At 51.5% G+C, this 23884-nt stretch overlaps 1 protein-coding gene across 2 annotated transcripts in view; it reads right to left on the bottom strand.

The window, feature by feature from the left end:
• LOC142256283 (uncharacterized) overlaps positions 1-23884 on the bottom strand; it is a 65512-nt gene that overhangs the window by 34424 nt on the left and 7204 nt on the right. The window contains exons 2-5 of one of the 2 annotated variants that reach the window (XM_075327893.1): positions 13781-13901; positions 13442-13539; positions 13285-13363; positions 11778-11875 (exon numbers count right to left, since the gene is read on the bottom strand). In XM_075327893.1, coding sequence (XP_075184008.1) covers positions 11778-11875; positions 13285-13363; positions 13442-13539; positions 13781-13862 — 357 coding nt within the window. In that variant the 5' untranslated portion in view covers positions 13863-13901. The remainder of the gene's footprint in view (positions 1-11777; positions 11876-13284; positions 13364-13441; positions 13540-13780; positions 13902-23884) is intronic. The other variant, XM_075327903.1, reaches the window with a different exon arrangement.

Raw genomic sequence — 23884 nt, 5'->3', positions numbered from 1 at the left:
TTCAGGATGCAAAGAAAACCCCAGAAATAACAGCTGAAATATAGGACTCACTGAAAACTAGCGGTGCGGCTGCTTCAAGATGCACAATAAGGAGGCACTTGAAGAAAGATGATAATTGCTTACTGGTAATTGGATTTTCCAGAGCCACGATAGCACCATACGTGAGCAAGTGTATCCGCCCCCAGGCACAGAAAACCTTTGTGAAAAATAAAAGGGGCGGCACCTCTCCAAAACCCCAGTGTGTTTATAGAACTGTAGAGGTAACCGCCTTATTAATAGACATATCCATCACCAAACGGGAGAAGCCCCCTTGTGCTGTACATAGCTCATACACCATGAGGTCTATAATAGAAATAGGTGTGTTTATTTTTTTGGTTCATTTTTTGTTTGTTAATAACATATTTATGAAAGCGGGGAGGGAACTAGCATGGTGCGGTCATGGCTCTGGAAAATCCAATTACTGGTAAGTAATTATCTTTTCCTATCCCATGACGGCACCGTACGTGAGAGAATAAAATAGAAGCATGCTAGGGTGGGACCACCGCCGATAGCACCTATCTCCCAAAAGGACAGATCCGAAAGCCCCAAATCCAAACGGTAGTGCTTGAAAAACGTGGAGGGTGATGACTACACTGCAGCCTTACAGATCTGCTCCACTGAGGCATTTGCCCTTTCTGCCCAGGAGGTAGATATAGCCTCTAGTAGAATGGACCCTAATCACCTGAGGAGGGGGCTGTCCTGACTGAGTATGCCAAACTAATGGCCTCCCATACCCATCTAGCAATAGTGGACCTGGTGGCCGCTCTCCCTTTATTCGGACCGCCAAAGAAAATAAACATGGTGGAAGATTTCCAAATACCTGAGGACGCTTCTCCTGACGTCTAATAAATGGAAGACCTGCTCCCCCTGTGAGCTAGGATTTTCACAGAAGGAATGCAAAATAATCTCCTGTCCCCTATGAAATTTGGAATTGAAGGCTGGGTCTGGCTTAAATACTATCCTGTCATCCAGAATAGTGGTAAATGGAGGGGTAATGGAAATGGATTGCAATTTACAAATATGCCTGGCTGAGGTTAATGCTATTAATAAAGCTACCTTAAGGGTGAGGGATTTGATGGAGGCCGAAGTGATGGGTTCAAATGAGGGTCTTGTGAGGGTATTCAGTACCAAATAAAGATCCCAGGGGGCTATCTTAGGACCCCCCAGTGGTCTAGATGTAAATGAGGCCCTGATGAACCTGCGCAACCAAGGATGGTCAGCAATTTTCCTGTCAAAGAGTGCGCATAAAGCTGATACTTGTACTTTTAGTGTACTGGTAGACAGACCCCTTTCAAGGCCTTTTTGCAGAAACTCCAACACTTCTGACAGAGGGACCTTGCGGCTGCCCCAATAGTCTACGTCCCGAGAATTCAAGGAATTTCTCCCACACTGCAGCATATTTGGTAGAGGTTACTTATTTCCTGCTACTGAGAAGCGTGGACACTAAAGATTGGTGAAAACCCTCTGGCCGTCAGAAGGCCCCTTTCAAGTTCCAGGCTGTTAGGTGTAACCTTTCCACTTGAGGATAAAAGGTCGGCCCCTGAGAGAGAAGATCGTGTGTCTCTGGCAGAATCCAGGGTCTGATACAGACATTATTCTCAGCCATGTAAACCAGGCCCATCTGGGCCAGAAGGAGGCAATCATGATGACTCTAGCCTTCTCCCTCTGAATTTTCCTTGACACTAGTGGAAAGGATGGAAAGGCGTATGCCAAGTGGAAGTCCCATGTCTGCAGAAGTGAGTCTATTCCATCCGGTCCTCCCCTCGGACGTAGGGAAAAGTATCTGTCTATCGGTTCCCTTGATTTGCAAACAAATCTATTTCTGGTTTTCCCAAGAGTAGGCAGATCTGATGAAAACGTCCTGGTTCAAACTCCATTCTGTTTGGCTTAATCTGTGACGGCTCAGGTAGTTGGGTACGATTTTGTCTGAACCCTTGAGATGACGTGCCTTGAGTAGTCGCAGGTTCTCCTCTGCTCTCCTGAAAATCTTCTGTCTCCATCATCAGAGATCTCGACTTGCTGCCGCTCTGATGATTCAGGTGGGCCACGACCGTGCTGTTGTCTGACAAGATAAGTACATTTTCTCCTGAAATGTCTTCCAGAACTACTTGTATCACTTTCTTCACTGCTGTCAGCTCCTTCAAGTCCGAGGAGCCGTCCCTGAAGGCTAGGTCCCACTCCCCCTGTAGGTATTGATCTTTCAGATAGGCTCCCCAACCCATTGGGCTTGCATCCATGGTGATAACTACCAGATGTTCATCGTTCCAGGGAACTCCGTTCCTCAGGTTCCGCTCGTCCCGCCACAAATTCAGTGATATGAGGACCTGGTCTGAAAGAAGGAACTTGTGTTCCAGGTCCAGTCCCATTGCATGAACAGCCAAGATCTGCCCCTGAAGGCTTCTGGTGTGGAACTGAGCCAATTGGACTGCAGGAATCGTGGATGTTAGGGAACCTAACAAAGACATTGCTAGCCTCAGTGACCTGTTCGGTCGTTCCTGTGCTGATAGGACCTTTTGTTTTAGTTTTATTATTCTTTGCATCGGGAGGAAACAATACTGACGCACAGAGTCCAGAGTGATGCCCAAAAATATGTGAACTTAGGCAGGGTGCCATTTTGATTTTGCTTTGTTTATTAGCCATCAGAGATCGGATAGGACTGAGGAGACTTGGTTGACGGCCACCAAACAATCCCTTTCTGACTTTCCCACGATTAAAAAGTCGTCTATGTAAGGGACTATTAGAATATCCATTTTCCTCAAACAGAATGCTACATCCGCCACAATCTTGGTGAAAACCCTCGGGGCTGCTGAAATGCCGAACGCGAGGCACTGGTACTGCAGGTGAGCCATTTCCCCTTTTATGTTTACTGCCAGCCTTAGATATTTTTAGTGTTCTTTGTGGATCAGGATGTGGTAGTACGCATCTGTCAGGCCCATCACCGCCATGTAGCAGAGGGGGAATAGTAGTCCCGCTGCTGACTTCAGGGTCTCTGAACCTCTCCACTACCAAATAGTGGTTCAGAGATCTTAAATTGAATCTTGAAATCTTGAAAAAGATGATCCGAAAGGACCCATCAGGGTTTTGGTTTTGTTTTATCAGGAATAGGTTGCTGTAATACCTCGCACCCCAATCTGACTCTGGCACACTGATTAAAACCTATTTTTCCAATAAGGAGAGGACTTCCCGTTCTAGTGCCCCCTGGTTTTTTGGGGCTATCTGGGAACTTATTACCCGTTGTAGAGGGAGGGAAGAAAAGGTCAGACTGACACACAGGGAGACAGTATGTAGAACCCACTGCAAATATTTCAAAAGACTGACCCGCACATCCTACAAGTGTGTATAGGTGCCAGCTGAAAAAAAACTAGCAAATACAAAATGGATACAGCCGCACACTAAATGCCATCAATGTATAAGTGAACTCTGGTACTGCATTACTGCTATATGAAAAAATGAGATTTTTAGTTTATGAATTGGCCAATGCATGTAAGCCCGAAACCAAACGGCAAGGTAAATCTCAATATTCCGGGTCCCTAACTAAGTTAGTTAGGGACCCGGAATATTGAGATTTACCTTGCAGTTTGGTTTCGGGCTTACATGCATTGGCCAATTCATAAACTAAAAATCTCATTTTTTCATATAGCAGTAATGCAGTACCAGAGTTCACTTATACATTGATGGCATTTAGTGTGTGGCTGTATCCATTTAGTATTGTGACGACCTGGGCCCTGAACGTCTTGGGGCACACGTCTGGCAGCGGGATCAAGACACACACAAGCACTTTGTCACTTAAAGAATCTCGGTGATTTATTCACATCCTCATAAACCACGCAGTGTAATGGGCCACAGCCACTTTCCCGCAGGACAATGTCTCACTGTCTGTTTAAACTGCTGATTGTTCATACAGTTCATTCTCTGGCATCAGCCAGTATAGTCCCCTTTCTGGGGTGTTACCTGCCAGTAGGTTTGCAGGCTGTCAGTCTGCCTCCATCCAGTCCAGGGAGACTCTCACACTGGGCTCAACATCCCGGCCCATGGACACGTTCCAATTCCTCACAGCCTCAGTGGATTCTGCAGCTCCCTGACATTTCAGAGCCCTCACTAGCTCTGTATGCACAGGATCTCCTGCACATGTGCTCCAACCAAGATGGCTCCCACCAGCACACAGAGATCATGTGACAAACGACAGCTCCATTAAATCCCATGAGACACACCTACGTATGGGAGGTATGTGGATGGTCAGTCCCGCCCATCACTTCTGACCATCCCATGAACCCAGCCCTGAATGTGTACAACAATCCTCATGGAACTACAAGTCCCAGAGAAACATTCCAGGTTCAGATCACAGAGGATTTCCCCCTCTGTGACACATACCGGCCATCTACCACATTGCATCCTTACATATCCCCCCCCTCTGTTCCAACTTGTAGGGTGGAACACTCGACAACCTACAGTGACCCTGAGACAGGGCATTAGGGAAACCATACCCTACCAGTCGAATGGGCCCTCTACGAAAACTTGGAGTTTCTGCTCCTGACCGACCATCCGCCACTGTCACCAAACCCTCCTCAGTGAACCCTCTTCTCAGACACGTCCGCCGGTCCGACATATCGTTCCATAACTGTCTCCAACGGTCAGTGTGGTAGTGAGACACCCCATCAGTCAAAACTACCGTGCGGCCTGACTCTGTGCTAACCAGTCCACTAGAGGGGCTCTTGTCCAGGTACCTCACAACCGAGCCGACAGGAGATCTCCCACAACTAGACCCTGCACACTCTCTGTTTGCCAATCTACTATGGCCTCTTCTCTTATGACGTCTTAGGTCACCTTTCCATCTCCGCCTTTTCCCACCACCACTTTTGGCTATGGACCAGTCACTCCCTCCATCTTTTCTTTCAGATTTTGTCTTAGAGGGCTTGGACCCTTCAGAGTCTGTGCCATAGCCTGATTTATAGGTAGGTCTTCTATGACCTTGGCTCCTTTCCCTACAGGACCTACTTTCCTTGCCAGTGAAGGCAACACGTTCATCAGGTGGACCACACTTCTTCTCTGGGCCCTGGCCCGAAAGCGGTCGTGACCTCAAACTCACTTGACAAAGTGTCTCTGCAATCTTCTGTCTTTCAAGATCCATTTGCTTTAGTTCTTCCAGGTATCCCAGGCGGTATTCTAGGAGAACTCGTACGTTTTCAACACACTCCTTTGTTCCCGCCATGACACATGGAACCATACCAACTTCACAGGGTAACCTGGCTTTATGATAAACCTTAAGTCTTACTCTCGTCACACCGGATGTATCAACCATCTCCTGCATGACTCTTCCATTTCTGCCAATCAGTTTCTTGACAAGTTCTCTGGGCACTTGTGTGACCTCTTCCACAAAGTCCAACAGCCTTCGAGCTGTTTTCACTGCTTCTTCAGTTTTCCCATAGATTTGGAATGTTCCACTGTGCTCTTCTAATTCAATCGCTGTAATACCTGGAACCTTCCTGGCTTGCTGAATGTTACTTTTCAGCGCTCTTAATGCGAGCCCAATTAATGATTTCTTCACCACCACAACTTCCTGAAATTCTGCAGTGAGCTGCTTCATACACTCCAAGCGTCTGGTGTCTTCTTCCATCTGTGCCGAGATGAGCCATTTCGTGCGAAGACACTGCAGGTGCATGTCACTCAGGATAGCCACCCGCTTCTTTGTGACATTACTGGCAGAGCACACCACCAACTGATTAGTCTCTGCGGCAAAGTACACTTTACAGGCCCCTACTGCCTTCTGGAATCTCTCATGCACCTTCTCACTGGCACAGGCTTCTCTTAAGTCTTCCGGCACGTCTATCCGGTACTTGAAGACTGGTCTGCTTCCTTCAGTGTCAAGGACACTAGACTGTTTCTCAGGTCTCTTGCCTTCCTCCATATTCTCCGCCAAAGGCTTCACCTGTTGAGTTACACACGCCTCATGTTCCGTCCCGGCCTCAGAGCCTTCGGGTTTCAGGCTCTTAGCTGAGCCAATCTTCTTGTCTGCGATCTTGGTCTTACCCACTGAGTCAGTCAGGCTCTCAGCTTCTGATGAGACCTCACGTCCAGACTTCACCTCTTCCTCAGAGGCTCTTTCCGCTTTTACAGCACCTGCTGTGTCTTGGGACTTCACTGCATTCCCTCCACCTTCCCCTTGGGTCTCTGCAGTGTCACCCTCTGCCTTCTCTTGGGAGTTTACAGCATCGCCTTCTACCAGGGTGTTACGCCCTTCAGCACTGCACTCTGTTCTTCTTAGAACCTTGGCCCCATTTTCAACATTCATCACTTCACCACTGGGTAGCTTACCGGTCTGCTCACCATGACCTTTGGGGATTTGTACTCCACCAACACTGCCCTGGATTCCTTCTCCTATATTATTCTGTAGGATGTCATCTCGTACAGCGCTATCATCCAACAGACCTCCAGCTTTATGCATGGAAATTATAGGAGACACCGCCATTACTTCTTTGGTCGGTTCCTTCCCTGCAATTTCACCCTGCTGATTTTTGTCGTGACAATGTGTCAGTTCAGTCTTTGATTCCTCTTTCTTTTGTAGGATATCACTGTCAGACTCTACCGTAGCAGTTGCTACTGGCAACGTGTTTTCATTACCCAGGTATTTCACTTTCTCTGCACCCTCAGGCGACATACACTGTGCCACCTCTCGGCGCTTATTACGTCTTCGGCGTCGGGAGGAAGTTTTCCCCTTCTCACACTTCTGTACCTCACTGTACTTGCTTGTCACCTTTCTGGAGTCAGTGTCTTTACTGGAGTCATTGTCACTCCCCCTGGTGTCCTGGACTAACACGTCCCCACTTAACCAGATATCTGCCTCCCTTTCTGGAGCTACCCCGTTTTTAACGGTCACACTATTGGTTATTCCCTTAGTCCCTATGTCACCAAGTTGGGTCCGTCCATTTTCTTTGGTCACCCCTAACTTAGGACAGTCAATTTTAGAAGGTACTATCTCCTCCTTACCACACATAACTCCACAACAAGGACCCCTTTTCACCTCCCAATGTGGTAGGGTTTCCTTTGGGCTGTTCTGGCTCTTACACAAGCAACCGTATACGTCCCCCTGCTTCCACAAGTGCACAAACAATTTAGAGTCCCAACCTATAATAATTGGGTGCAGTAAATCTGAGACTACACCAACATCATGAGAACCACTGTCCCTGGCTGTCTTTATGACCACGCTGGATACTGGGTATTCTGTCTCATTATTGTGGGTGCAGCTGACGTGGATCTTCCTTCCAGGAATCAAGTTGACATCAGAAGTGGCCCTCACCAGGGTCACCAAGCTCCTTGAGTCTACGACCCCTGTTACAGATTCCCCATCCACTTCCACGGAACACAGACGTGGCTTCTCGTCGGATGGGTGGTCTATACCGCAAACCGGGCACTTGTGGCATGAACACTGTTGTCCCTGGCTACAGTCCATCTGCGCCACTTCACCCTTGGATTTGGGATGCTCTGCACCATTTTGGGGGACCACCGCTTTCTGGGACTCCTCCCCCTTTTGGGCATCCACCCCTTTATGGGACTCCATCCCCTTATGGGCAACCACCCCTTTATGGGACTCCACCCCCTTATGGGACTCCACCCCCTTATGGGCAACCACCCCTTTATGGGCAACCACCCCTTTATGGGCAACCACCCCTTTATGGGCAACCACCCCTTTATGGGCTTTCTGTGGCTTCCTTGCAGTGTCCTTAGATCCCAGTTCACACCGTTCCCCTTTATCTCCCTGGGTACCCTGTGCCCGTACTGGCCCCAGAAGGGAATTCACAAACTGGTCCACTGCTGCCACATCTCTGCGCACTGACAGCTCCTGCTGTCCACACACAAGGAACTGGTACAGCTCCTCCATAACGTCCAGGCTTGCGGCTCCACTCATGGTCGCTCAGCTTTCCCGGAACTTCGTGGACCCGCCGATCCACCGCAAGCTGCTTGAGTGCGCCGTCAATTTTCGTGGACCCGCCGATCCACCGCAAACCGCTTCAAAAAATTTTTTCGTGGACCCGCCGATCCACAGCAAGCAGTCCGTATCCACAAGAATATGTCCTAGGCCGTTGCCCTTAGCAACCAGGCTGTGTTGCCCCTAGCAACCAGGCTGCGTTGCCCCTAGCAACCAGGCCATATGCCCGCGTTCTCCACCATAATGTGACGACCTGGGCCCTGAACGTCTTGGGGCACACGTCTGGCAGCGGGATCAAGACACACACAAGCACTTTGTCACTTAAAGAATCTCGGTGATTTATTCACATCCTCATAAACCACGCAGTGTAATGGGCCACAGCCACTTTCCCGCAGGACAATGTCTCACTGTCTGTTTAAACTGCTGATTGTTCATACAGTTCATTCTCTGGCATCAGCCAGTATAGTCCCCTTTCTGGGGTGTTACCTGCCAGTAGGTTTGCAGGCTGTCAGTCTGCCTCCATCCAGTCCAGGGAGACTCTCACACTGGGCTCAACATCCCGGCCCATGGACACGTTCCAATTCCTCACAGCCTCAGTGGATTCTGCAGCTCCCTGACATTTTAGAGCCCTCACTAGCTCTGTATGCACAGGATCTCCTGCACATGTGCTCCAACCAAGATGGCTCCCACCAGCACACAGAGATCATGTGACAAACGACAGCTCCATTAAATCCCATGAGACACACCTACGTATGGGAGGTATGTGGATGGTCAGTCCCGCCCATCACTTCTGACCATCCCATGAACCCAGCCCTGAATGTGTACAACAATCCTCATGGAACTACAAGTCCCAGAGAAACATTCCAGGTTCAGATCACAGAGGATTTCCCCCTCTGTGACACATACCGGCCATCTACCACATTGCATCCTTACAGTATGTAGAACCCAGGCCGAGGCCAAAAGAGCCTTCCACGGGGGAAAAAGTGACTTAACCTTCCTCCCACCTGGGACTTGGCGTCATTGCCTCTTATAGGTTCCTTTATGGGAGGGTTTGTTGAATAGAAAATCTTTTGTCTGGGCCTTATCTTGTGCCCAAGGGCACCCCCTGTTATCCTTTTGGGTCTCTCTACCCTCTCTCCCTCCTGAACTCCAAAATGAACCTCTGACCCTGGACCAAGAGAGGGCGGGGAATGTTTGCTTTTTGTCCGCTGCCTTTTCCAGGATCTAATCTAAGGCCACTCCAAATATATACTCTCCTTGGTACAGCATAATTTCATTTTTGATTGGAAGTCTGCGTTCCAAGTTTAAGCCATAACGCCCACCTGCTGGAATTAGAAAAAGCACAGGCGCAGACAGATAATCTGACCCCATCCACCGAAGCATCGGCAAGGAAATTTGCTGCCTTCTAAATAATGGGCAGGGCCTCTAATAATCATCCCCTAGCATCTGTCCCTAATCTGGACCTCCAACTCCTGGAGCCATTTGACGAGGGACCTTGCAGTACAGGTGGCAGTGATGTTAGGTTTGAACGATCCTGCTGCCGCTTCCCAGGTTCCTTTAAGGAAAGCATCTACTGTCTTGTCCAGGGGATCTTTAAGGGAACCTAAATCTTCGAATGGCAGAGCTATAGTTTGAGATCTTGGCATTCGCACCGTCTATTTTTGGTGCTTTCTCTCAAGACTGGCATAACTCCTCAAGGAAGGGGTAAGTCCTTTTAAGGATTTGGGGGACAGATACCTTCCTGATCGTTTTTTTCCATTCCTTGTTAAGCTGAGTAGATTATGGACTGGGAAGACTCCATGATTACGCTCCTCTAGATTGCTAAACATGCAGTCCTGGACTGATCGCTGCTTTTTCGGGGATTCCACCCCTATAGTAGCTCTTATGATTTTTAGGCGTTCGCCCGTGTCCTCTGCCCGAAAGCATGGTTGATCATACTCCTCATCAGATGATGATGACTCAGATGTGGACACCATTTCTCCTGACTCCTCCCTGTCTTCCTGAGAGCTATCTTCAGATGGAGACTGAGCTTTACTGGTGGATGCGGCGGGGGCTCCAACAAGACTCATCTCCCTCTTCATTGTATTTTTAACCTTGTCCTTGATTAAGGACCTAATTTCCTGCAACATGCCCGGAGATTCCTCCGCTACTGTCTTTTCAATACATGGTTGGCAGAGCTTCTTTTTGTAGGATCGTGGTCGGGACTTCTTGTACAAACACACGTTTGGTCTTTGCTACCGCTTTCTTGACCTGAATTTATTAGGGACAAAAAGAAAGAGGGGGAGGGCAGGGTCAGTACATGTCGTGGGAGATCACACTTACCCGTCCTGAGCCCAGACAGCTACTGCGGTAGGAGCAAGTTTGGGGTCTTCTGCAGCAACGCTGGGCGATGAGTGAGGTTCCATCTTGGAGGCCACTTCCCCAATATTGCCACAGGAATACGAGGATCTTTGATTCCCTCCTGTTTTGAATCTGACAGGCTCCGCGCCTCTGATCTAGAAGATGGCCTGTGACGCCATCCCTGGTGTACACCGTCACATCCGCTCCCATGAGCCCTCACCTCACTGAAAGTGGTAGCTGGGTCCGCGCCTGCACACACGGCCGAGTGCTTCCCCCGGCGCATGACTGTGCCTGCGGCTCTGCCCTCCTGATCTCCGGAAGCGGCCACGGTGTCAGTGCTCCAGCCGCCCACATGGAGGAACAAGCCCCGACCGGTACTCCCGCCCCGCAGGCAACCCGTGGCTCCACTGCCCAATGGTTGCCTAGGGAACCCCTGGTTCGTGAAATGCTGGGCATGAGGAAGAGCCGTGCATGCGACCAGCGCGGGTCGTGATACCAGGATCCTAGAGACCTACTGACCCCCGAGACCCCATCATCTGGAGAAGTCCAAGTAACAGGCATCCTCCTTCAGGAACAGGAAACCACACTGGGGTTTTGGAGAGGTGCCGCCCCTTTTATTTTTCACAAAGGTTTCCTATTCCTGGGGCGGATACACTCTCTCACGTACGGTGCGGTCATGGGATAAGGAAAAATGGGCTGCATGGTCGAGTTGCCAGAAGAAAGCCATTACTGCCCAAATGTCACAAAGTATCTCGCTTACAATACGCCAAACAGCACAAAGACAAGCCTACAAACTTTTGGAACAAGGTAAATTGGAAAGATGAGACCAAAATTGAAATTTTTGGCTACAACCATAAACGTTACATTTGGAGAGGTATCAACAAGGCCTATGATGAAAGGAACACCATTCCTACTAAAAAGCACGAAAGTGGATCGCTGATGATGTGGCGATGTGTGAGCTACAAAGGCACAGGAAACTTGGTCAAAGTTGAAGGAAAGATGAATGCAGCACGTTATCAGTAAATATTGGAGGCAAATTTGCACTCATTAGCCCGGAAGCTGCGCATGGGACGTACTTGGACATTCCAACATGACAACGAACCAAAGCATAAGGCCAAGTCGACATCTCATTGGCTACAGCAGATCAAAGTGAAGGTTCTGGAGTGGCCACCTCAGTCTCATGATCTTAATATCATTCACTCTGGAGGAACTCAAGCAAAGCGTAGTTCATGCAAGAAAGCCCATGAACTTACAAGAAATAGAGGGGCAAGAAGAATGGGCAGCTTCACAATCTGACCAAGAAGAATGGGCGGCTTTACCATCTGAGAAAATAAAGAGCCTCATCCACAACTACCACAAAAGATTTCAAGCTGTCATTGATGTTAGAGAGAGCAATACATGGTAGTAAGAAATGGGGGATGGGAACTTTTGAGCACAACTGTACAGATCTGGTCCAGGGCTCAGCGCCATCTACCTGATGAGTCTCTGGGACATTATGCTTCTCCTCTAGACAGTCCTGGGGATACAGAGGACGGGGACATCTCTCTGGGGGATTTGTTTCCATGAGTCCATCTGTAGGAAAAACACAGTGATGGAATAGATAGATGATGGGGTACTACCGTGTTTTCCCCAAAGATAAGACCTACCCCAAAAATAAGCCCTAATTGCGGGTCATCATACTAATAGTATCCTGTATAGGCCTTGGACGGCCATTTCAGGAGATGTAACCTTAAAGGCCACTTTACACACAATGATATCGCTAGCGATCTCATTAGTGATGTGACACGTCCAAATCGTTGCTACGATTTGCCGCGATCGTCACAGGTCGTTTTGTAGCGGTCACACGTACACATCTCACAAACAACAATACATCGTTCAGCGATATATTGTTTGACCAAGGCGGTCGTGTGGACACCGTCACACAGCATTCCTCCCAACGATTCCGGCAACTACAAAGGCGTATAACTGTCCATAGCATACACCCTAGCATGTTATTGCCTCGTCCTCTCCACACTCCAACTTCCATACTGTCAGAATCTCCTCCAGTCTTCTAATGAAAACGCACACAGGACCGCGGGCAGCCACAAAGGACGTCAATGAAACTTTGTGTCCGCTTTATCAACCATTGTTGCCAAATCAGAATGCAATCGGGACCACCAATCAGAGAGGAGGAGGCGTGGAGCATCGCTCATAACGACACACCTGCGTCGCTGATAACGGACGAACTAACGATGTTGTTTGTCGTTGGCAGGGTGTTAAAGGTAGCAATATGTCTGCTGCATTAGAAACGACGAACCATATTTTGAAACTGAACGACGTGTCAACGATTTTCACTATTTTTAAGATCGCTCTGAGTCGCTCGTAGATGTCACACGCAATGACATCGCTAACGACGACGGAAGTGTGTCACGAAAACTGTGACCCCGACGACATATGGTCAGATAAATCGTAGCGTGTAACGGGGCCTTAACTGCTGTACGTTGCCCCATTGTGTTTGTGTAAGCCCCGGACATTTATAATCATATGCCGGCTAGTGAATGCAATGAATTTTTCCCCATTCCCCCTCTGCGCTGCGTCAGTGATTCAGCCATGCTGCAATATTACTGCCCGAGGATGGCAGCGCTATGCTCACACTAGCCAGGGGCTCTTCTCCCCCCAAGAGCGTCAATGTGTATTTCTATGCAGAGGACTCGCTCAGGTGAGGAACCACCGGCCGCTCCGAGGATCGCGATACCATCCTTGTTAGGAACACAATCGACTGAGTGAATCACAGACAGGAATGCGGAAGAAGGGGGTGAACATTCATTTTACATTAAAAGGCGACCCAAACACTGAGACAGATACAAAATATAGAAAATCCCCAGAAAATAAGGCATAGAGCAACTTTTAGAGCCAAAAGTAATACAAGCCCTTGTCTCATTGTCAGAGGAAACACGGTAGTAGGTGACCACACAACAGACAGGACCGTCTCCCCTCCTCACCCTGCGGATCGGCCCATATAGCGAGCGCCTCCTGTGCTCCATGTATAACGGCAACCTGAATATTCATCAGATCTTCACCCTGAAGAGAAAAATGTAAATCGAGCTCCGGTCCAAACACTTTATGGTCAGATGTTGTGGAGACGTCAGCGCCATCTACCTGATGAGTCTCTGGGACATTGTGCTTCTCCTCTGGACAGTCCTGGGGACACAGAGGACGGGGACATCTCTCTGGGGGATTTCTCCTCCTGGGTCCATCTGTGGAGACAAAAGGAGACGGAAAAGACAGTGTCACGTGATGAGGAGATGGTGGGAGTAGTAGCTAGAGAAAAACTGCGACGGTGGAGAATATTATATATTTCTTTATTCTGTAAGTTGCTTCAAAAAAATTCTACAAAGAGAAAGCGGAAAATTCTTGTATCTAATGATCGTATAATAGAACGAAGCGTCAGAGATGTCATCACATCAACCGGAGGCAACAAGAAGCCGCGCGCCTCACCTGATGTCACCGACCGCTGCTCCTCCATCATCACCTCCTCGTACCGCTCCTTGTGTCCTTCCAGATACTCCCACTCCTCCATGGAGAGAAAGACAGCGACGTCCTGACACCTTATAGGAACCTGACAACAATGACACCGACATCACCCAGAATCCTCCAGTGCTTCCTGTATAATATCCCAGCAGTCACCTCTACCCTCATTACCCAGAATCCTCCAGTGCCTCCTGTATAATGTCCCAGCAGGGTGGGGGAGCTGTATACCCCTGGAGGGGAAGAGGGAGCTGTATACCCTTGGGGGGGGGGGGGAGCTGTATACCCTTGGAGGGGGGAGGAAGCTGTATACCCTTGGAGGGGGGGGGAGGGAGCTGTATACCCTTGGAGGGGGGGGAGGGAGCTGTATACCCTTGGAGGGGGGGGAGGGAGCTGTATACCCTTGGAGGGGGGGAGCTGTATACTCTTGGAGGGGATGATGGAGGGAGCTGTATATGCTTGGAGGTGGGGAGGGAGCGAGCTGTATACGCTTGGAGGGGGGAGGAGCTGTGGATATCAGGGAGGAGAGCACAGCTCCTCCTGATGCTCATGGGAACTTACTGTTGCCGAGCAGGGCATGCGCGACTTTAGCCAATCAGCACGCTCATGGCACCGGATGTTGACGTGGAGCGCACTGATCAGATAGAGGCACGCAGGCCCCGCCCGGAAGTTCCCATGAGCGCTTCTAGCCATTCAGCGCGTCGACTGGTGACATGGCGTGTGCCGATTGGCTACAAATGAATGAATGGCTGTCTAGCCTAGCGGTGGTTGTCGGCGAGATTTAAATGAAAAAAAAAAGAAAGGGTTTGCGGCTGATGTGAAGTAGCGCATGGGTCGGCATGCAGCCTGCGTGTTTGAGAGCCCCGCCCTATCCACTTCCCGCGTACACGATGTATCGCCTCATATAGCATATTCAACACATTTCCCTCGTCATCCCCAATCCTAGTTTAATGTATATATATTCCCCAAGAACACAGTTCCCCGCATCCTCTGCTGAGTGTATATACCCCAGTATTTCTATATAACCCACCCCAGTTTCTCTCTATACATTAGTGAGGTATTCATGGACTTAACATTCTAGCATGTTACCTCATCCATCCACTCACTGGCTTCAGTGGCGGATGGCATGTGACGCTCCATCTGCTGCAGAAGCCCGTGAGTGGATGGAGAAGGTCACACGATCGATGACACGACCGCCACCGCTGAGTTTGGAGCGCGGCTGACCGGAACTGCAGCACAGGACGGGAATTCACCTGTGAAGGAGAGTATCGCATCGGTTGGGGGAGTTCTAGTCCTGTAAATAAACTTTAAATTGTGTCCTGCTAAAAAGAAATTACGGTATGCAATTATTAACATTCGCTCGTTCACACCAGCTCTTCTGTAAGCTCTAATTGCTGCGATTTTGCGAGCAGAGATTGGCTCTCGCAGAAACGCTCAGTGAATGGGCTTTTTTTTTTTAATATTGCTTCCTATGGACTTTTAAGTTCTAGCACTTAAACATCTGTAGGGCATGAGCTGAGCGCTGTAAAATAGCTCATTTATTGCTATGGCGCTCTGTTCAATAGCGCACTTTCTCGGGTGCTTTTTCACACACTTTCATGGTTTTTCAGAGATCTTATGACCCTTAACAAAGGATAATGAGAGATGTTTAAAATGCACAATTTTGGCACCTTTAAAGCGCAAAAATGAAAGCATATTGTCACGCTCCCCAGGTCCTGGCACCACCTGTTACTCACCGCTCCGGTAGTCCTGCCCACGGCGGTCCCTCTCACTCCCCCTCCTGTGCGTCCTCCGTGCCTTCCGTCCGCCGGTCCCGGCGTCTCCCTGCGACCCAGGACTCTCTGCCTGGCTCCCCTGCATCTCCTTCAGCTTCCTCCTTGCTTCCTACACTGGTCTCTGGCACTCGGGCCTCGCGCATGCGCCTTAGGGCGCGGGCGCGCTCACTCACCTCTTCTTAAAGGCCCAGTGTCCTGGGAACAGGAAATGGCTGATACAGGTACAGGGTATATAAGACTTCCCTTTCCAGGTGGGTGGTGCCTGTTCAACGTGTTTCCATAGCTAGGTGTTCAGGTCCCTCTGTGCCTTGTCTCCAGAATAACACTGTCTCTTCCGCAGAGCCCGTCTGCCGTCCTGACCTTGTCCAGATTGCTGATTCCCCAGGAAGTGTCCCGGTGACTGTCTGCTGTGGATCCCGCCATCATCTGTCAGCCTGATCCAGTCACCGGTCCCCGGTTCCACCTGATAACTTCAGCCTGCACATCTCGCTGGATCCGGATCCCGTCTGCTGTTCCTCCTCGGCACCTGAACCAGGTTCCAGTCATCTGTCCTGCCTACGGTTCTCTTTGGACTATAGACATCTCCTGTGCAGACTTCTGAAGGACTCATACTCCATACCTCCAGTGTTCTGGCTACCGTGCATCTAGGCCCTCTGGTGGGGTGATTGGACAGTCCCTGTATAGGGGTTAGCTCCGGGTTGCCTCTCTGGAGGAGTCCGGTGCACGGTCCCGTGAATCCACCTCCAGGACGTAACACATTGAACAGGCCATGGATTCCGCGGAGCACAAGCGTCCCAGCTGGCCGGATTACAACAAGAGCTGGTACGACAATGCGAGACCCAATCTCGCATGCTGGCCTTTATGTCATCAGTGGACACCCGTCTGAACAATCTTCAAGCAACAGCCACGTCCCTGTCGGATCAGAACAGGGCAGCGGCTTCCGTAGTGGCTTCCTCTTCAACCTCGAGACTTCGCCTAGCTTCTCCGCCCCGGTACGCCGGGGACCCCAAGACCTGTAGAGGTTTTTCTAAATCAATGCTCACTGCATTTCAAGTTGCTTCCATACCTCTTTGCCTCTGATCAAGCTTAGGTGGCCTTTCTGGTTGGGTGAAGCTTTGGCCTGGATAAATCCCTTGTGGGTGAAGGAAGATCCGGTGACTACTGACATCCGGGGATTCCTTGAGGCCTTCCGTAACACCTTTGATGAACCAGGACACACCTCCACGGCCGCCTCTTCGCTCCTTCGGCTACGCCAAGGAACCCTACGCCATCCGGTTCCGCACGCATGCCTCTGAGTTAGGATGGAACAACGAGGCATTGACAGCAGCCTTCTGGGAGGGCCTCTCCGGCCGCATCAAGGATGAATTGGCCGGTCGTGATGTTCCTCCTACCTTGGATGGTCTGGTCTCTCTAGCAACCCGGATTGATCTCCTGTCACGTCCCCATCGGAGTCCGCTCCTGCGACTTCTGCTCCGATCGCCAGACGACGCCATGTTCCCACCATGGATAGTGGTGGTGATGGGAGAGGAGTCGGTGCCCGTGGCTCTGCGGAGCACAGGCTCCGCTCATCCACTAGGCTGGGTTTCCCTGGAACCTGCAGTACCACTGGCTGACTGTAGGTGGCGTGTGTCTCCCGGCTGAAGTGGCCAACATTCACCTGCAGCCTATGGAAGACACCACACCCTTATTATTCCCTCTCCTGTCACATGATCACTGCCAGTGATAGTTCTGTTCTCCTGGCTCATGTGCTGTTTGTATTGTGATTCCTGTGCGCTGACCTTGCTTGTGTTTGACTACCCTTCTGCCTGTCGTTTTTGTACCTTGCTGCCAGTTCCGGATTTGACCCCTGCTTTGTCTCCTTACTACGCCCTTGCCTGCCGATTCTGTTCCTGTTTTGCATCTCCTGGATTTTGACCCTGCCTGACGACCACGGACTACAGTCTACCACAGGTAGCGATCTTTGAGGCTCTGTGTAATTCCAAATCCCTGTACAGGGGTTAAAGGGTTGCAGAGTTCTTGGGGTCCTGCTTTGTGAGCGGCTTTTCACTAGATTCCCCTTACAGCCAGTCTGAGTCTATAGCTCCTATCAGGCATTACATCTCCGTTTCCAGGAACGGTCCAAGGAAGCATCCCGGGAGAGGCGACAGACCCGTCACACCTCCACTCCGCAGAGGTCCACCATCCCTCAGTCAGTGCCATCCGGCAACTCTACTCCCGAACCTATGCAAATAGATCGTCTGGGACAAGCCGAGCAACACCGAGCAGAGCGGCTCGCCAAGGGTCTGTGTTTCTACTGTGGAAGTGGTACACACCTGCTTCATTCCTGTCCCGAGAAGCCGGGAAACTCCAAAGCCTAGGGTTGGTAGGAGAGGCCACCCTAGGTACCGGAACCCTCTCAGACCCGGTTAGGCTAACCGTCCAAGTGACGACGGAGGAGAACCGGTTCACGGCAGAGGCATACCTTGATTCGGGGGCAGCGGGCAATTTCATCCAACAGGCTACGGTGGACAAATACCGGGTACCTGTCATCCCCCTTTCAAAACCCCTTGTGATCGCCTCCGTGGATGGGAAACCCCTATCCGAACCCGTGTGGTTTATTACCAAACCCGTGGAACTCCATATTGGCACTCTGCATACCGAAAAGATTGCTCTATAGGTCCTCCCAAAACTGGCTCACTCACTCCTGCTGGGCCTACCCTGGTTACGAGTACATAAACCTGTCGTCAGGTTGCGCTCTGGAGAGATTGCTTGATGGGTCCCGTCTTGCCACGAGAACGGTCTACAGTCTGTACGGCCTGTCCATCAGTCACCGGCACCGGAGTCCCTACCGCATATTGGTCTTTTGTGGACGTTTTCGATAAGAAGGAGGCAGAGGTATTACCGCCACATCGACCCTACGACTGTGCCATCGACTTGCTGCCGGGCACTACTCCTCCCCGTGGACGGATCTATCCCTTGTCCCCTGCCGAGACCCAGGCCATGTCAGACTACATTGCAGATAACCTGGCAAGGGGGTTCATCAGTAGATCCTCGTCTCCTGCAGGAGCAGGGTTTTTCTTCGTCAAGAAGAAAGAAGGTGACTTACGCCCTTGCATCGACTACCGGGGCTTGAACCAGATCACAGTAAAAAAATAAATATCCTTTACCTCTGATCCCGGAGCTATTCGATCGGCTTAGGGAGGCCCATATCTTCACCAAGCTAGACCTTCGCGGAGCTTACAACCTGGTCCGTATTCGCCCGGGAGACGAATGGAAGACGGCATTCAACACCCGTGAAGGGCACTACGAATACTGTGTGATGCCCTTTGGTCTCTGTAACGCCCCGGCTGCCTTCCAGGAACTGGTGAACGACGTCTTCAGGGATCTTCTCTACGTCTGTGTGGTCGTATATCTGGACGATATCCTGGTCTATTCCCCGGACTTACCAACCCACAGAAAAAAGTACGACTCGTTCTGCAAAGGCTTAGGGAGAACAGTCTGTACGCAAAGTACGAAAAATGTGTGTTTGAATGGACGTCCCTTCCCGTTCTGGGCTATATGATTTCCGACACAGGCCTACAGATGGATCCCGAGAAGGTGTCTTATATCCTCAAGTGGCTTCCTCCCTCCGGACTAAAAGCCATCCAACGCTTCCTAGGCTTCGCCAATTATTATCGCCAGTTTATCCCTCATTTCTCTGCTCTGACGGCGCCTCTCTCCGCCTTGACCAAGAAGGGGGCCAACCCGAAAGACTGGTCACCTGAGGCCGTCGCCGCTTTCTGTTCCCTGAAACGGGCGTTTGCCTCCTCTCCCGTTCTCCACAGACCTGAGTTGAACCGACAATCACCTTGGAGGTGGATGCCTCCTTCTCAGGAGCCGGGGCCGTACTCATGCAGAAGTCGTCCACCGGAAAGTTGGTTACCTGCGGCTTCTTCTCCAAAATCTTCTCTGCACCCGAACACAACTATACCATTGGCGATCGAGAGCTGCTGGCAGTCAAGCTGCCTTTGGAGGAATGGCGTTACCTGTTGGAGGGTGCGGTATACCCAGTTATCATTTACACCGACCATAAAAACCTTGAGTATCTGTGATCCACTCGAAGGCTGAACCCGCGACAAGCCCGTTGGTCCCTGTTCTTTGCCCGGTTTGACTTCCAACTACATTTCCGGCCCGCGGACAAGAACGTGCGGGTTGATGCCTTGTCCCGGTCCTTCGTTCTGGTGGAGCAAGAGGAAGAGACGAACCAGTCCATCATCTGTCCTAGTAAGGTTATCCCGGTGGCTCCCATCACCCTGGTCCATCCTGTGCCCAGAACAAGACGCCCAAACACCTGCTCTATGGCCGTCTCCTGCCTCTACCGATTCCCTCCGTTCCATGGTAACACATTACCATGGAATTTATCACGGACTTGCCGTTATCTTCTGGATATATGGTCATTTGGGTCATGGTGGACCGATTCTCCAAGAAGGCTCACTTTGTCCCCATGGTCGGCCTACCCTCTGCCCCGGAACTCGCCCATGCCTTCATTCATCATATCTTCTGGCTGCACGGCTTTCCTTTGCATATAGTGTCCGACAGGGGAACTCGCTTCTGGAGGGCGCTCTGTAAACATCTGGGAGTGTCTCTGGACTTTTCCTCGGCCTACCATCCCCAGTCTAATGGCCAAGTCGAACGTGTCAACCAGGTCCTGACTTCCTTCCTTCGACACTACGTCAACATCCATCATGACGACAGGTCCAGGCTACTCCCTTGGGCTGAGTTCTCCCATCATCACGTCAGTGAATCCTCCTCCAGCTCTCCCTTCTATGTTGTCTACGGCCTTCAGCCTTCCGTCCCATTACCAGTATCCTCCACTTCTGATGTTCCCGCTGCAGATGCCCTGTTCAGGGACTTCTCTAATATATGGAGTTCTGTCAAAACCTCCCTTGAACGGGCTTCCGCCCAGATGAAGAAACATGCAGACAAGAGACGCCTTGACTCTCCTCGCTTCAGTCCTGGGGATTTGGTGTGGCTTGCCTCCAAATACGTCCGGTTGAAGATTCCATCTTACAAGTTGGGTCTGCGGTACATCGGTCCTTTTAAGGTCGTCAAAAGGATCAACGAGGTCTCATACAAACTGCAGCTACCAGCCACGATGCGGATCCCGAACTCCTTCCACGTATCCTTGCTAAAGCCAGTCATCCTTGGTCCCTTCTCCTCTGATGCCGGTACTCCTCCTCCTCCTATTGCGGACGACGATTTGTATGCGGTAAGAGACATAGTGGCCATGAAGAGAGTGCGGGATAAGCAGTTCTTCCTTGTTGATTGGGAGGGCTACGGTCCCGAAGACCGGTCCTGGGAACCCCGGGAGAACATTGCTGCTCCTCTGCTACGCGACTTCTTGTCCCGGTTGCGGGGAGGGGGGCGTGAGGGAGGGGGTAATGTCACGCTCCCCGGGGTCCCGGCTCCGCCTGTCACTCACCGCTCCGGTCTCCAGTCCTCCTGCCTGCGGCGGTCCCTCTCACTCCCCTTCCTGTGCGTCCTCCGTGCCTTCTGTCCGCCAGTCCTGGCGTCTCCCTGCGACCCAGGACTCTCTGCCTGGCTCCCCTGCATCTCCTTCAGCTTCCTCCTTGCTTCCTACACTGGTCTCCGGCACTCGGGTCTCACTCACCTCTTCTTAAAGGGCCAGCGTCCCGGGAACAGGAAATCGTTGATACAGGTACAGGGTATATAAGGCTTCCCTTTCCAGGTGGGCGGTGCCTGTTCAGCGTGTTTCCATAGCTAGGTTTTCAGGTTCCTCTGTCCCTTGTGTCCAAAATAACACTGTCTCTTCCGCAGAACCCGTCTACCGTCCTGACCTTGTCCAGATTGCTGATTCCCCAGGAAGTGTCCCGGTGACTGTCTGCTGTGGATCCCGCCATCATCTGTCAGCCTGATCCCGTCACCGGTCCCCGGTTCCACCTGGTAACTTCAGCCTGCACATCTCGCTGGATCCGGATCCCGTCTGCTGTTCCTACTTGGCTCCTGAACCAGGTTCCAGTTATCCGTCCTGCCTACGGTTCCCTTTGGACTATAGACATCTCCTGTGCAGACTTCTGAAGGACTCATACTCCGTACCTCCAGTTTTCCGGCTACCGTGCATCTAGGCCCTCTAGTGGGGTGATCGGACAGTCCCTGTATAGAGGTTAGCTCCGGGTTGCCTCTCTGGGGGAGTCCAGTGCACGGTCCCGTGAATCCACCTCCAGGACGTAACACATATTATATACTAGAAGGTGGCCCGATTCTACGCATCGGGTATTCTAGAATTTACGTATTGTGTAGTTTATGTATGATTTTTGTTATATATATATAGATGTTGTTTTGTGTAGTTACCAAGTGTTTGTGTAGGGCGCTGTACATGTTCTGGGTGTTGTCTGGGTGTGGCGGGGGGTGAGAGCGGTGTTGTATGTGTGTTGCGTGTGTTGCGTTGTTTGTGGAGCGCTGTGTGTCTGTAGCGTTGTGTGTGTGTGTGTGTGTTGCGCGGTTTGTGTGGTGTGTTTTGGGGGGAGGTATGTTTTGTGCAATGTGTGTGTTGTGCGGCATGTGCGTATATTTATGTATGCCGCGGTGTTTGTGTGTTGGGTGTTGTGTGTGTGCAGCGTTGTCTGTGTGTGTGGGTGTCTGTGTAGGGTGGTGTTTGTGGTTCCCAGTTTGTGTGTGTGTATATATATATATATATATATATATATATATATATATATATGTGTGTGTGTGTGTGTGTGTGTGTGTGTGTGTGTGTGTGTGTGTGTGTGTGTGTGTGTGTGTGTGTGTGTGTGTGTGTGTGTGTGTGTGTGTGTGTGTGTGTGTGTGTGTGTGTGTTGGGGGGAGGTGTGCACCTCCCATCGTGCTCCATCCCCCATGCTGCACACCCCCATCGTGCTCCATCCCCCATGCTGCGCACTCCCCATCGTGCTCCATCCCCTATGCTGCGCATTCCCCATCGTGCTCCATCCCCTATGCTGCGCATTCCCCATCGTGCTCCATCTCCCATGCTGCGCACTCCCAAACGTGCTCCATCCGCCATGCTGCGCACTCCCAAACGTGCTCCATCCGCCATGCTGCGCACTCCCAAACGTGCTCCATCCGCCATGCTGCGCACTCCCAAACGTGCTCCATCCGCCATGCTGCGCACTCCCAAACGTGCTCCATCCGCCATGCTGCGCACTCCCAAACGTGCTCCATCCGCCATGCTGCGCACTCCCAAACGTGCTCCATCCGCCATGCTGCGCACTCCCAAACGTGCTCCATCCGCCATGCTGCGCACTCCCAAACGTGCTCCATCCAACATGCTGCGCACTTCCAAACGTGCTCCATCCGCCATGCTGCGTACTCCCAAACGTGCTCCATCCGCCATGCTGCGCACTCCTAAACGTGGTCCATCCGCCATGCTGCGCACTCCCAAACGTGGTCCATCCGCCATGCTGCGTACTCCCAAACGTGCTCCATCCGCCATGCTGCGCACTCCCAAACGTGCTCCATCCCCCATGCTGCGCACTCCCAAACGTGCTCCATCCCCCATGCTGCGCACCCCCCATCGTGCTCCATCCCCCATGCTGCACCAGCATCAGCCTCTCTGCCCCCAGCATCAGCCTCTCTGCCCCCAGCATCAGCCTCTCTCCTCCCAGCATCAGCCTCTCTCCTCCCAGCATCAGCCTCTCTCCTCCCAGCATCAGCCTCTCTCCTCCCAGCATCAGCCTCTCTCCTCCCAGCATCAGCCTCTCTCCTCCCAGCATCAGCCTCTCTGTCCCCAGCATCAGCCTCTTTCCTCCCAGCCTCAGCCTCTCTTCTCTCAGCCTCCCCCCTCCAAGCCTCCCTCCTCCCAGCCTCCCCCAGCATCAGCCTCCCCCTCCCAGCCTCCCCCAGCATCAGCCTCTCGCCTCCCAGCGTCCCCCAGCATCAGCCTCTCTCCTCCCAGCCTCCCCCAGCATCAGCCTCTCTCCTCCCAGCCTCCCCCAGCATCAGCCTCTTTCCTCCCAGCCTCCCCCAGCATCAGCCTCTTTCCTCCCAGCCTCCTCCAGCATCAGCCTCTCTCCTCCCAGCCTCCCCCAGCATCAGCCTCCCCCTCCCAGCCTCCCCCAGCATCAGCCTCTCTACTCCCAGCCTCCCTCTTCCCAGCCTCCCCCAGCATCAGCCTCCCCCAGCATCAGCCTCTCTTCTCCCAGCCTCCCCAGCATCAGCCTCTCTCCTCTCAGCCTCCCCCAGCATCAGCCTACCCCTCCCAGCCTCCCCCAGCATCAGCATACCCCAGCATCAGCCTACCCCAGCATCAGCCTCTCTCCTCCCAGCCTCCCCCAGCATCAGC

Source organism: Anomaloglossus baeobatrachus, chromosome 1 (assembly GCF_048569485.1).
Source record: "Anomaloglossus baeobatrachus isolate aAnoBae1 chromosome 1, aAnoBae1.hap1, whole genome shotgun sequence".
In the NCBI taxonomy this organism is placed as follows: domain Eukaryota; kingdom Metazoa; phylum Chordata; class Amphibia; order Anura; family Aromobatidae; genus Anomaloglossus; species Anomaloglossus baeobatrachus.
Note: the sequence above shows the minus strand (reverse complement) of the source record. Positions and strands in the feature narration are given on the sequence as shown.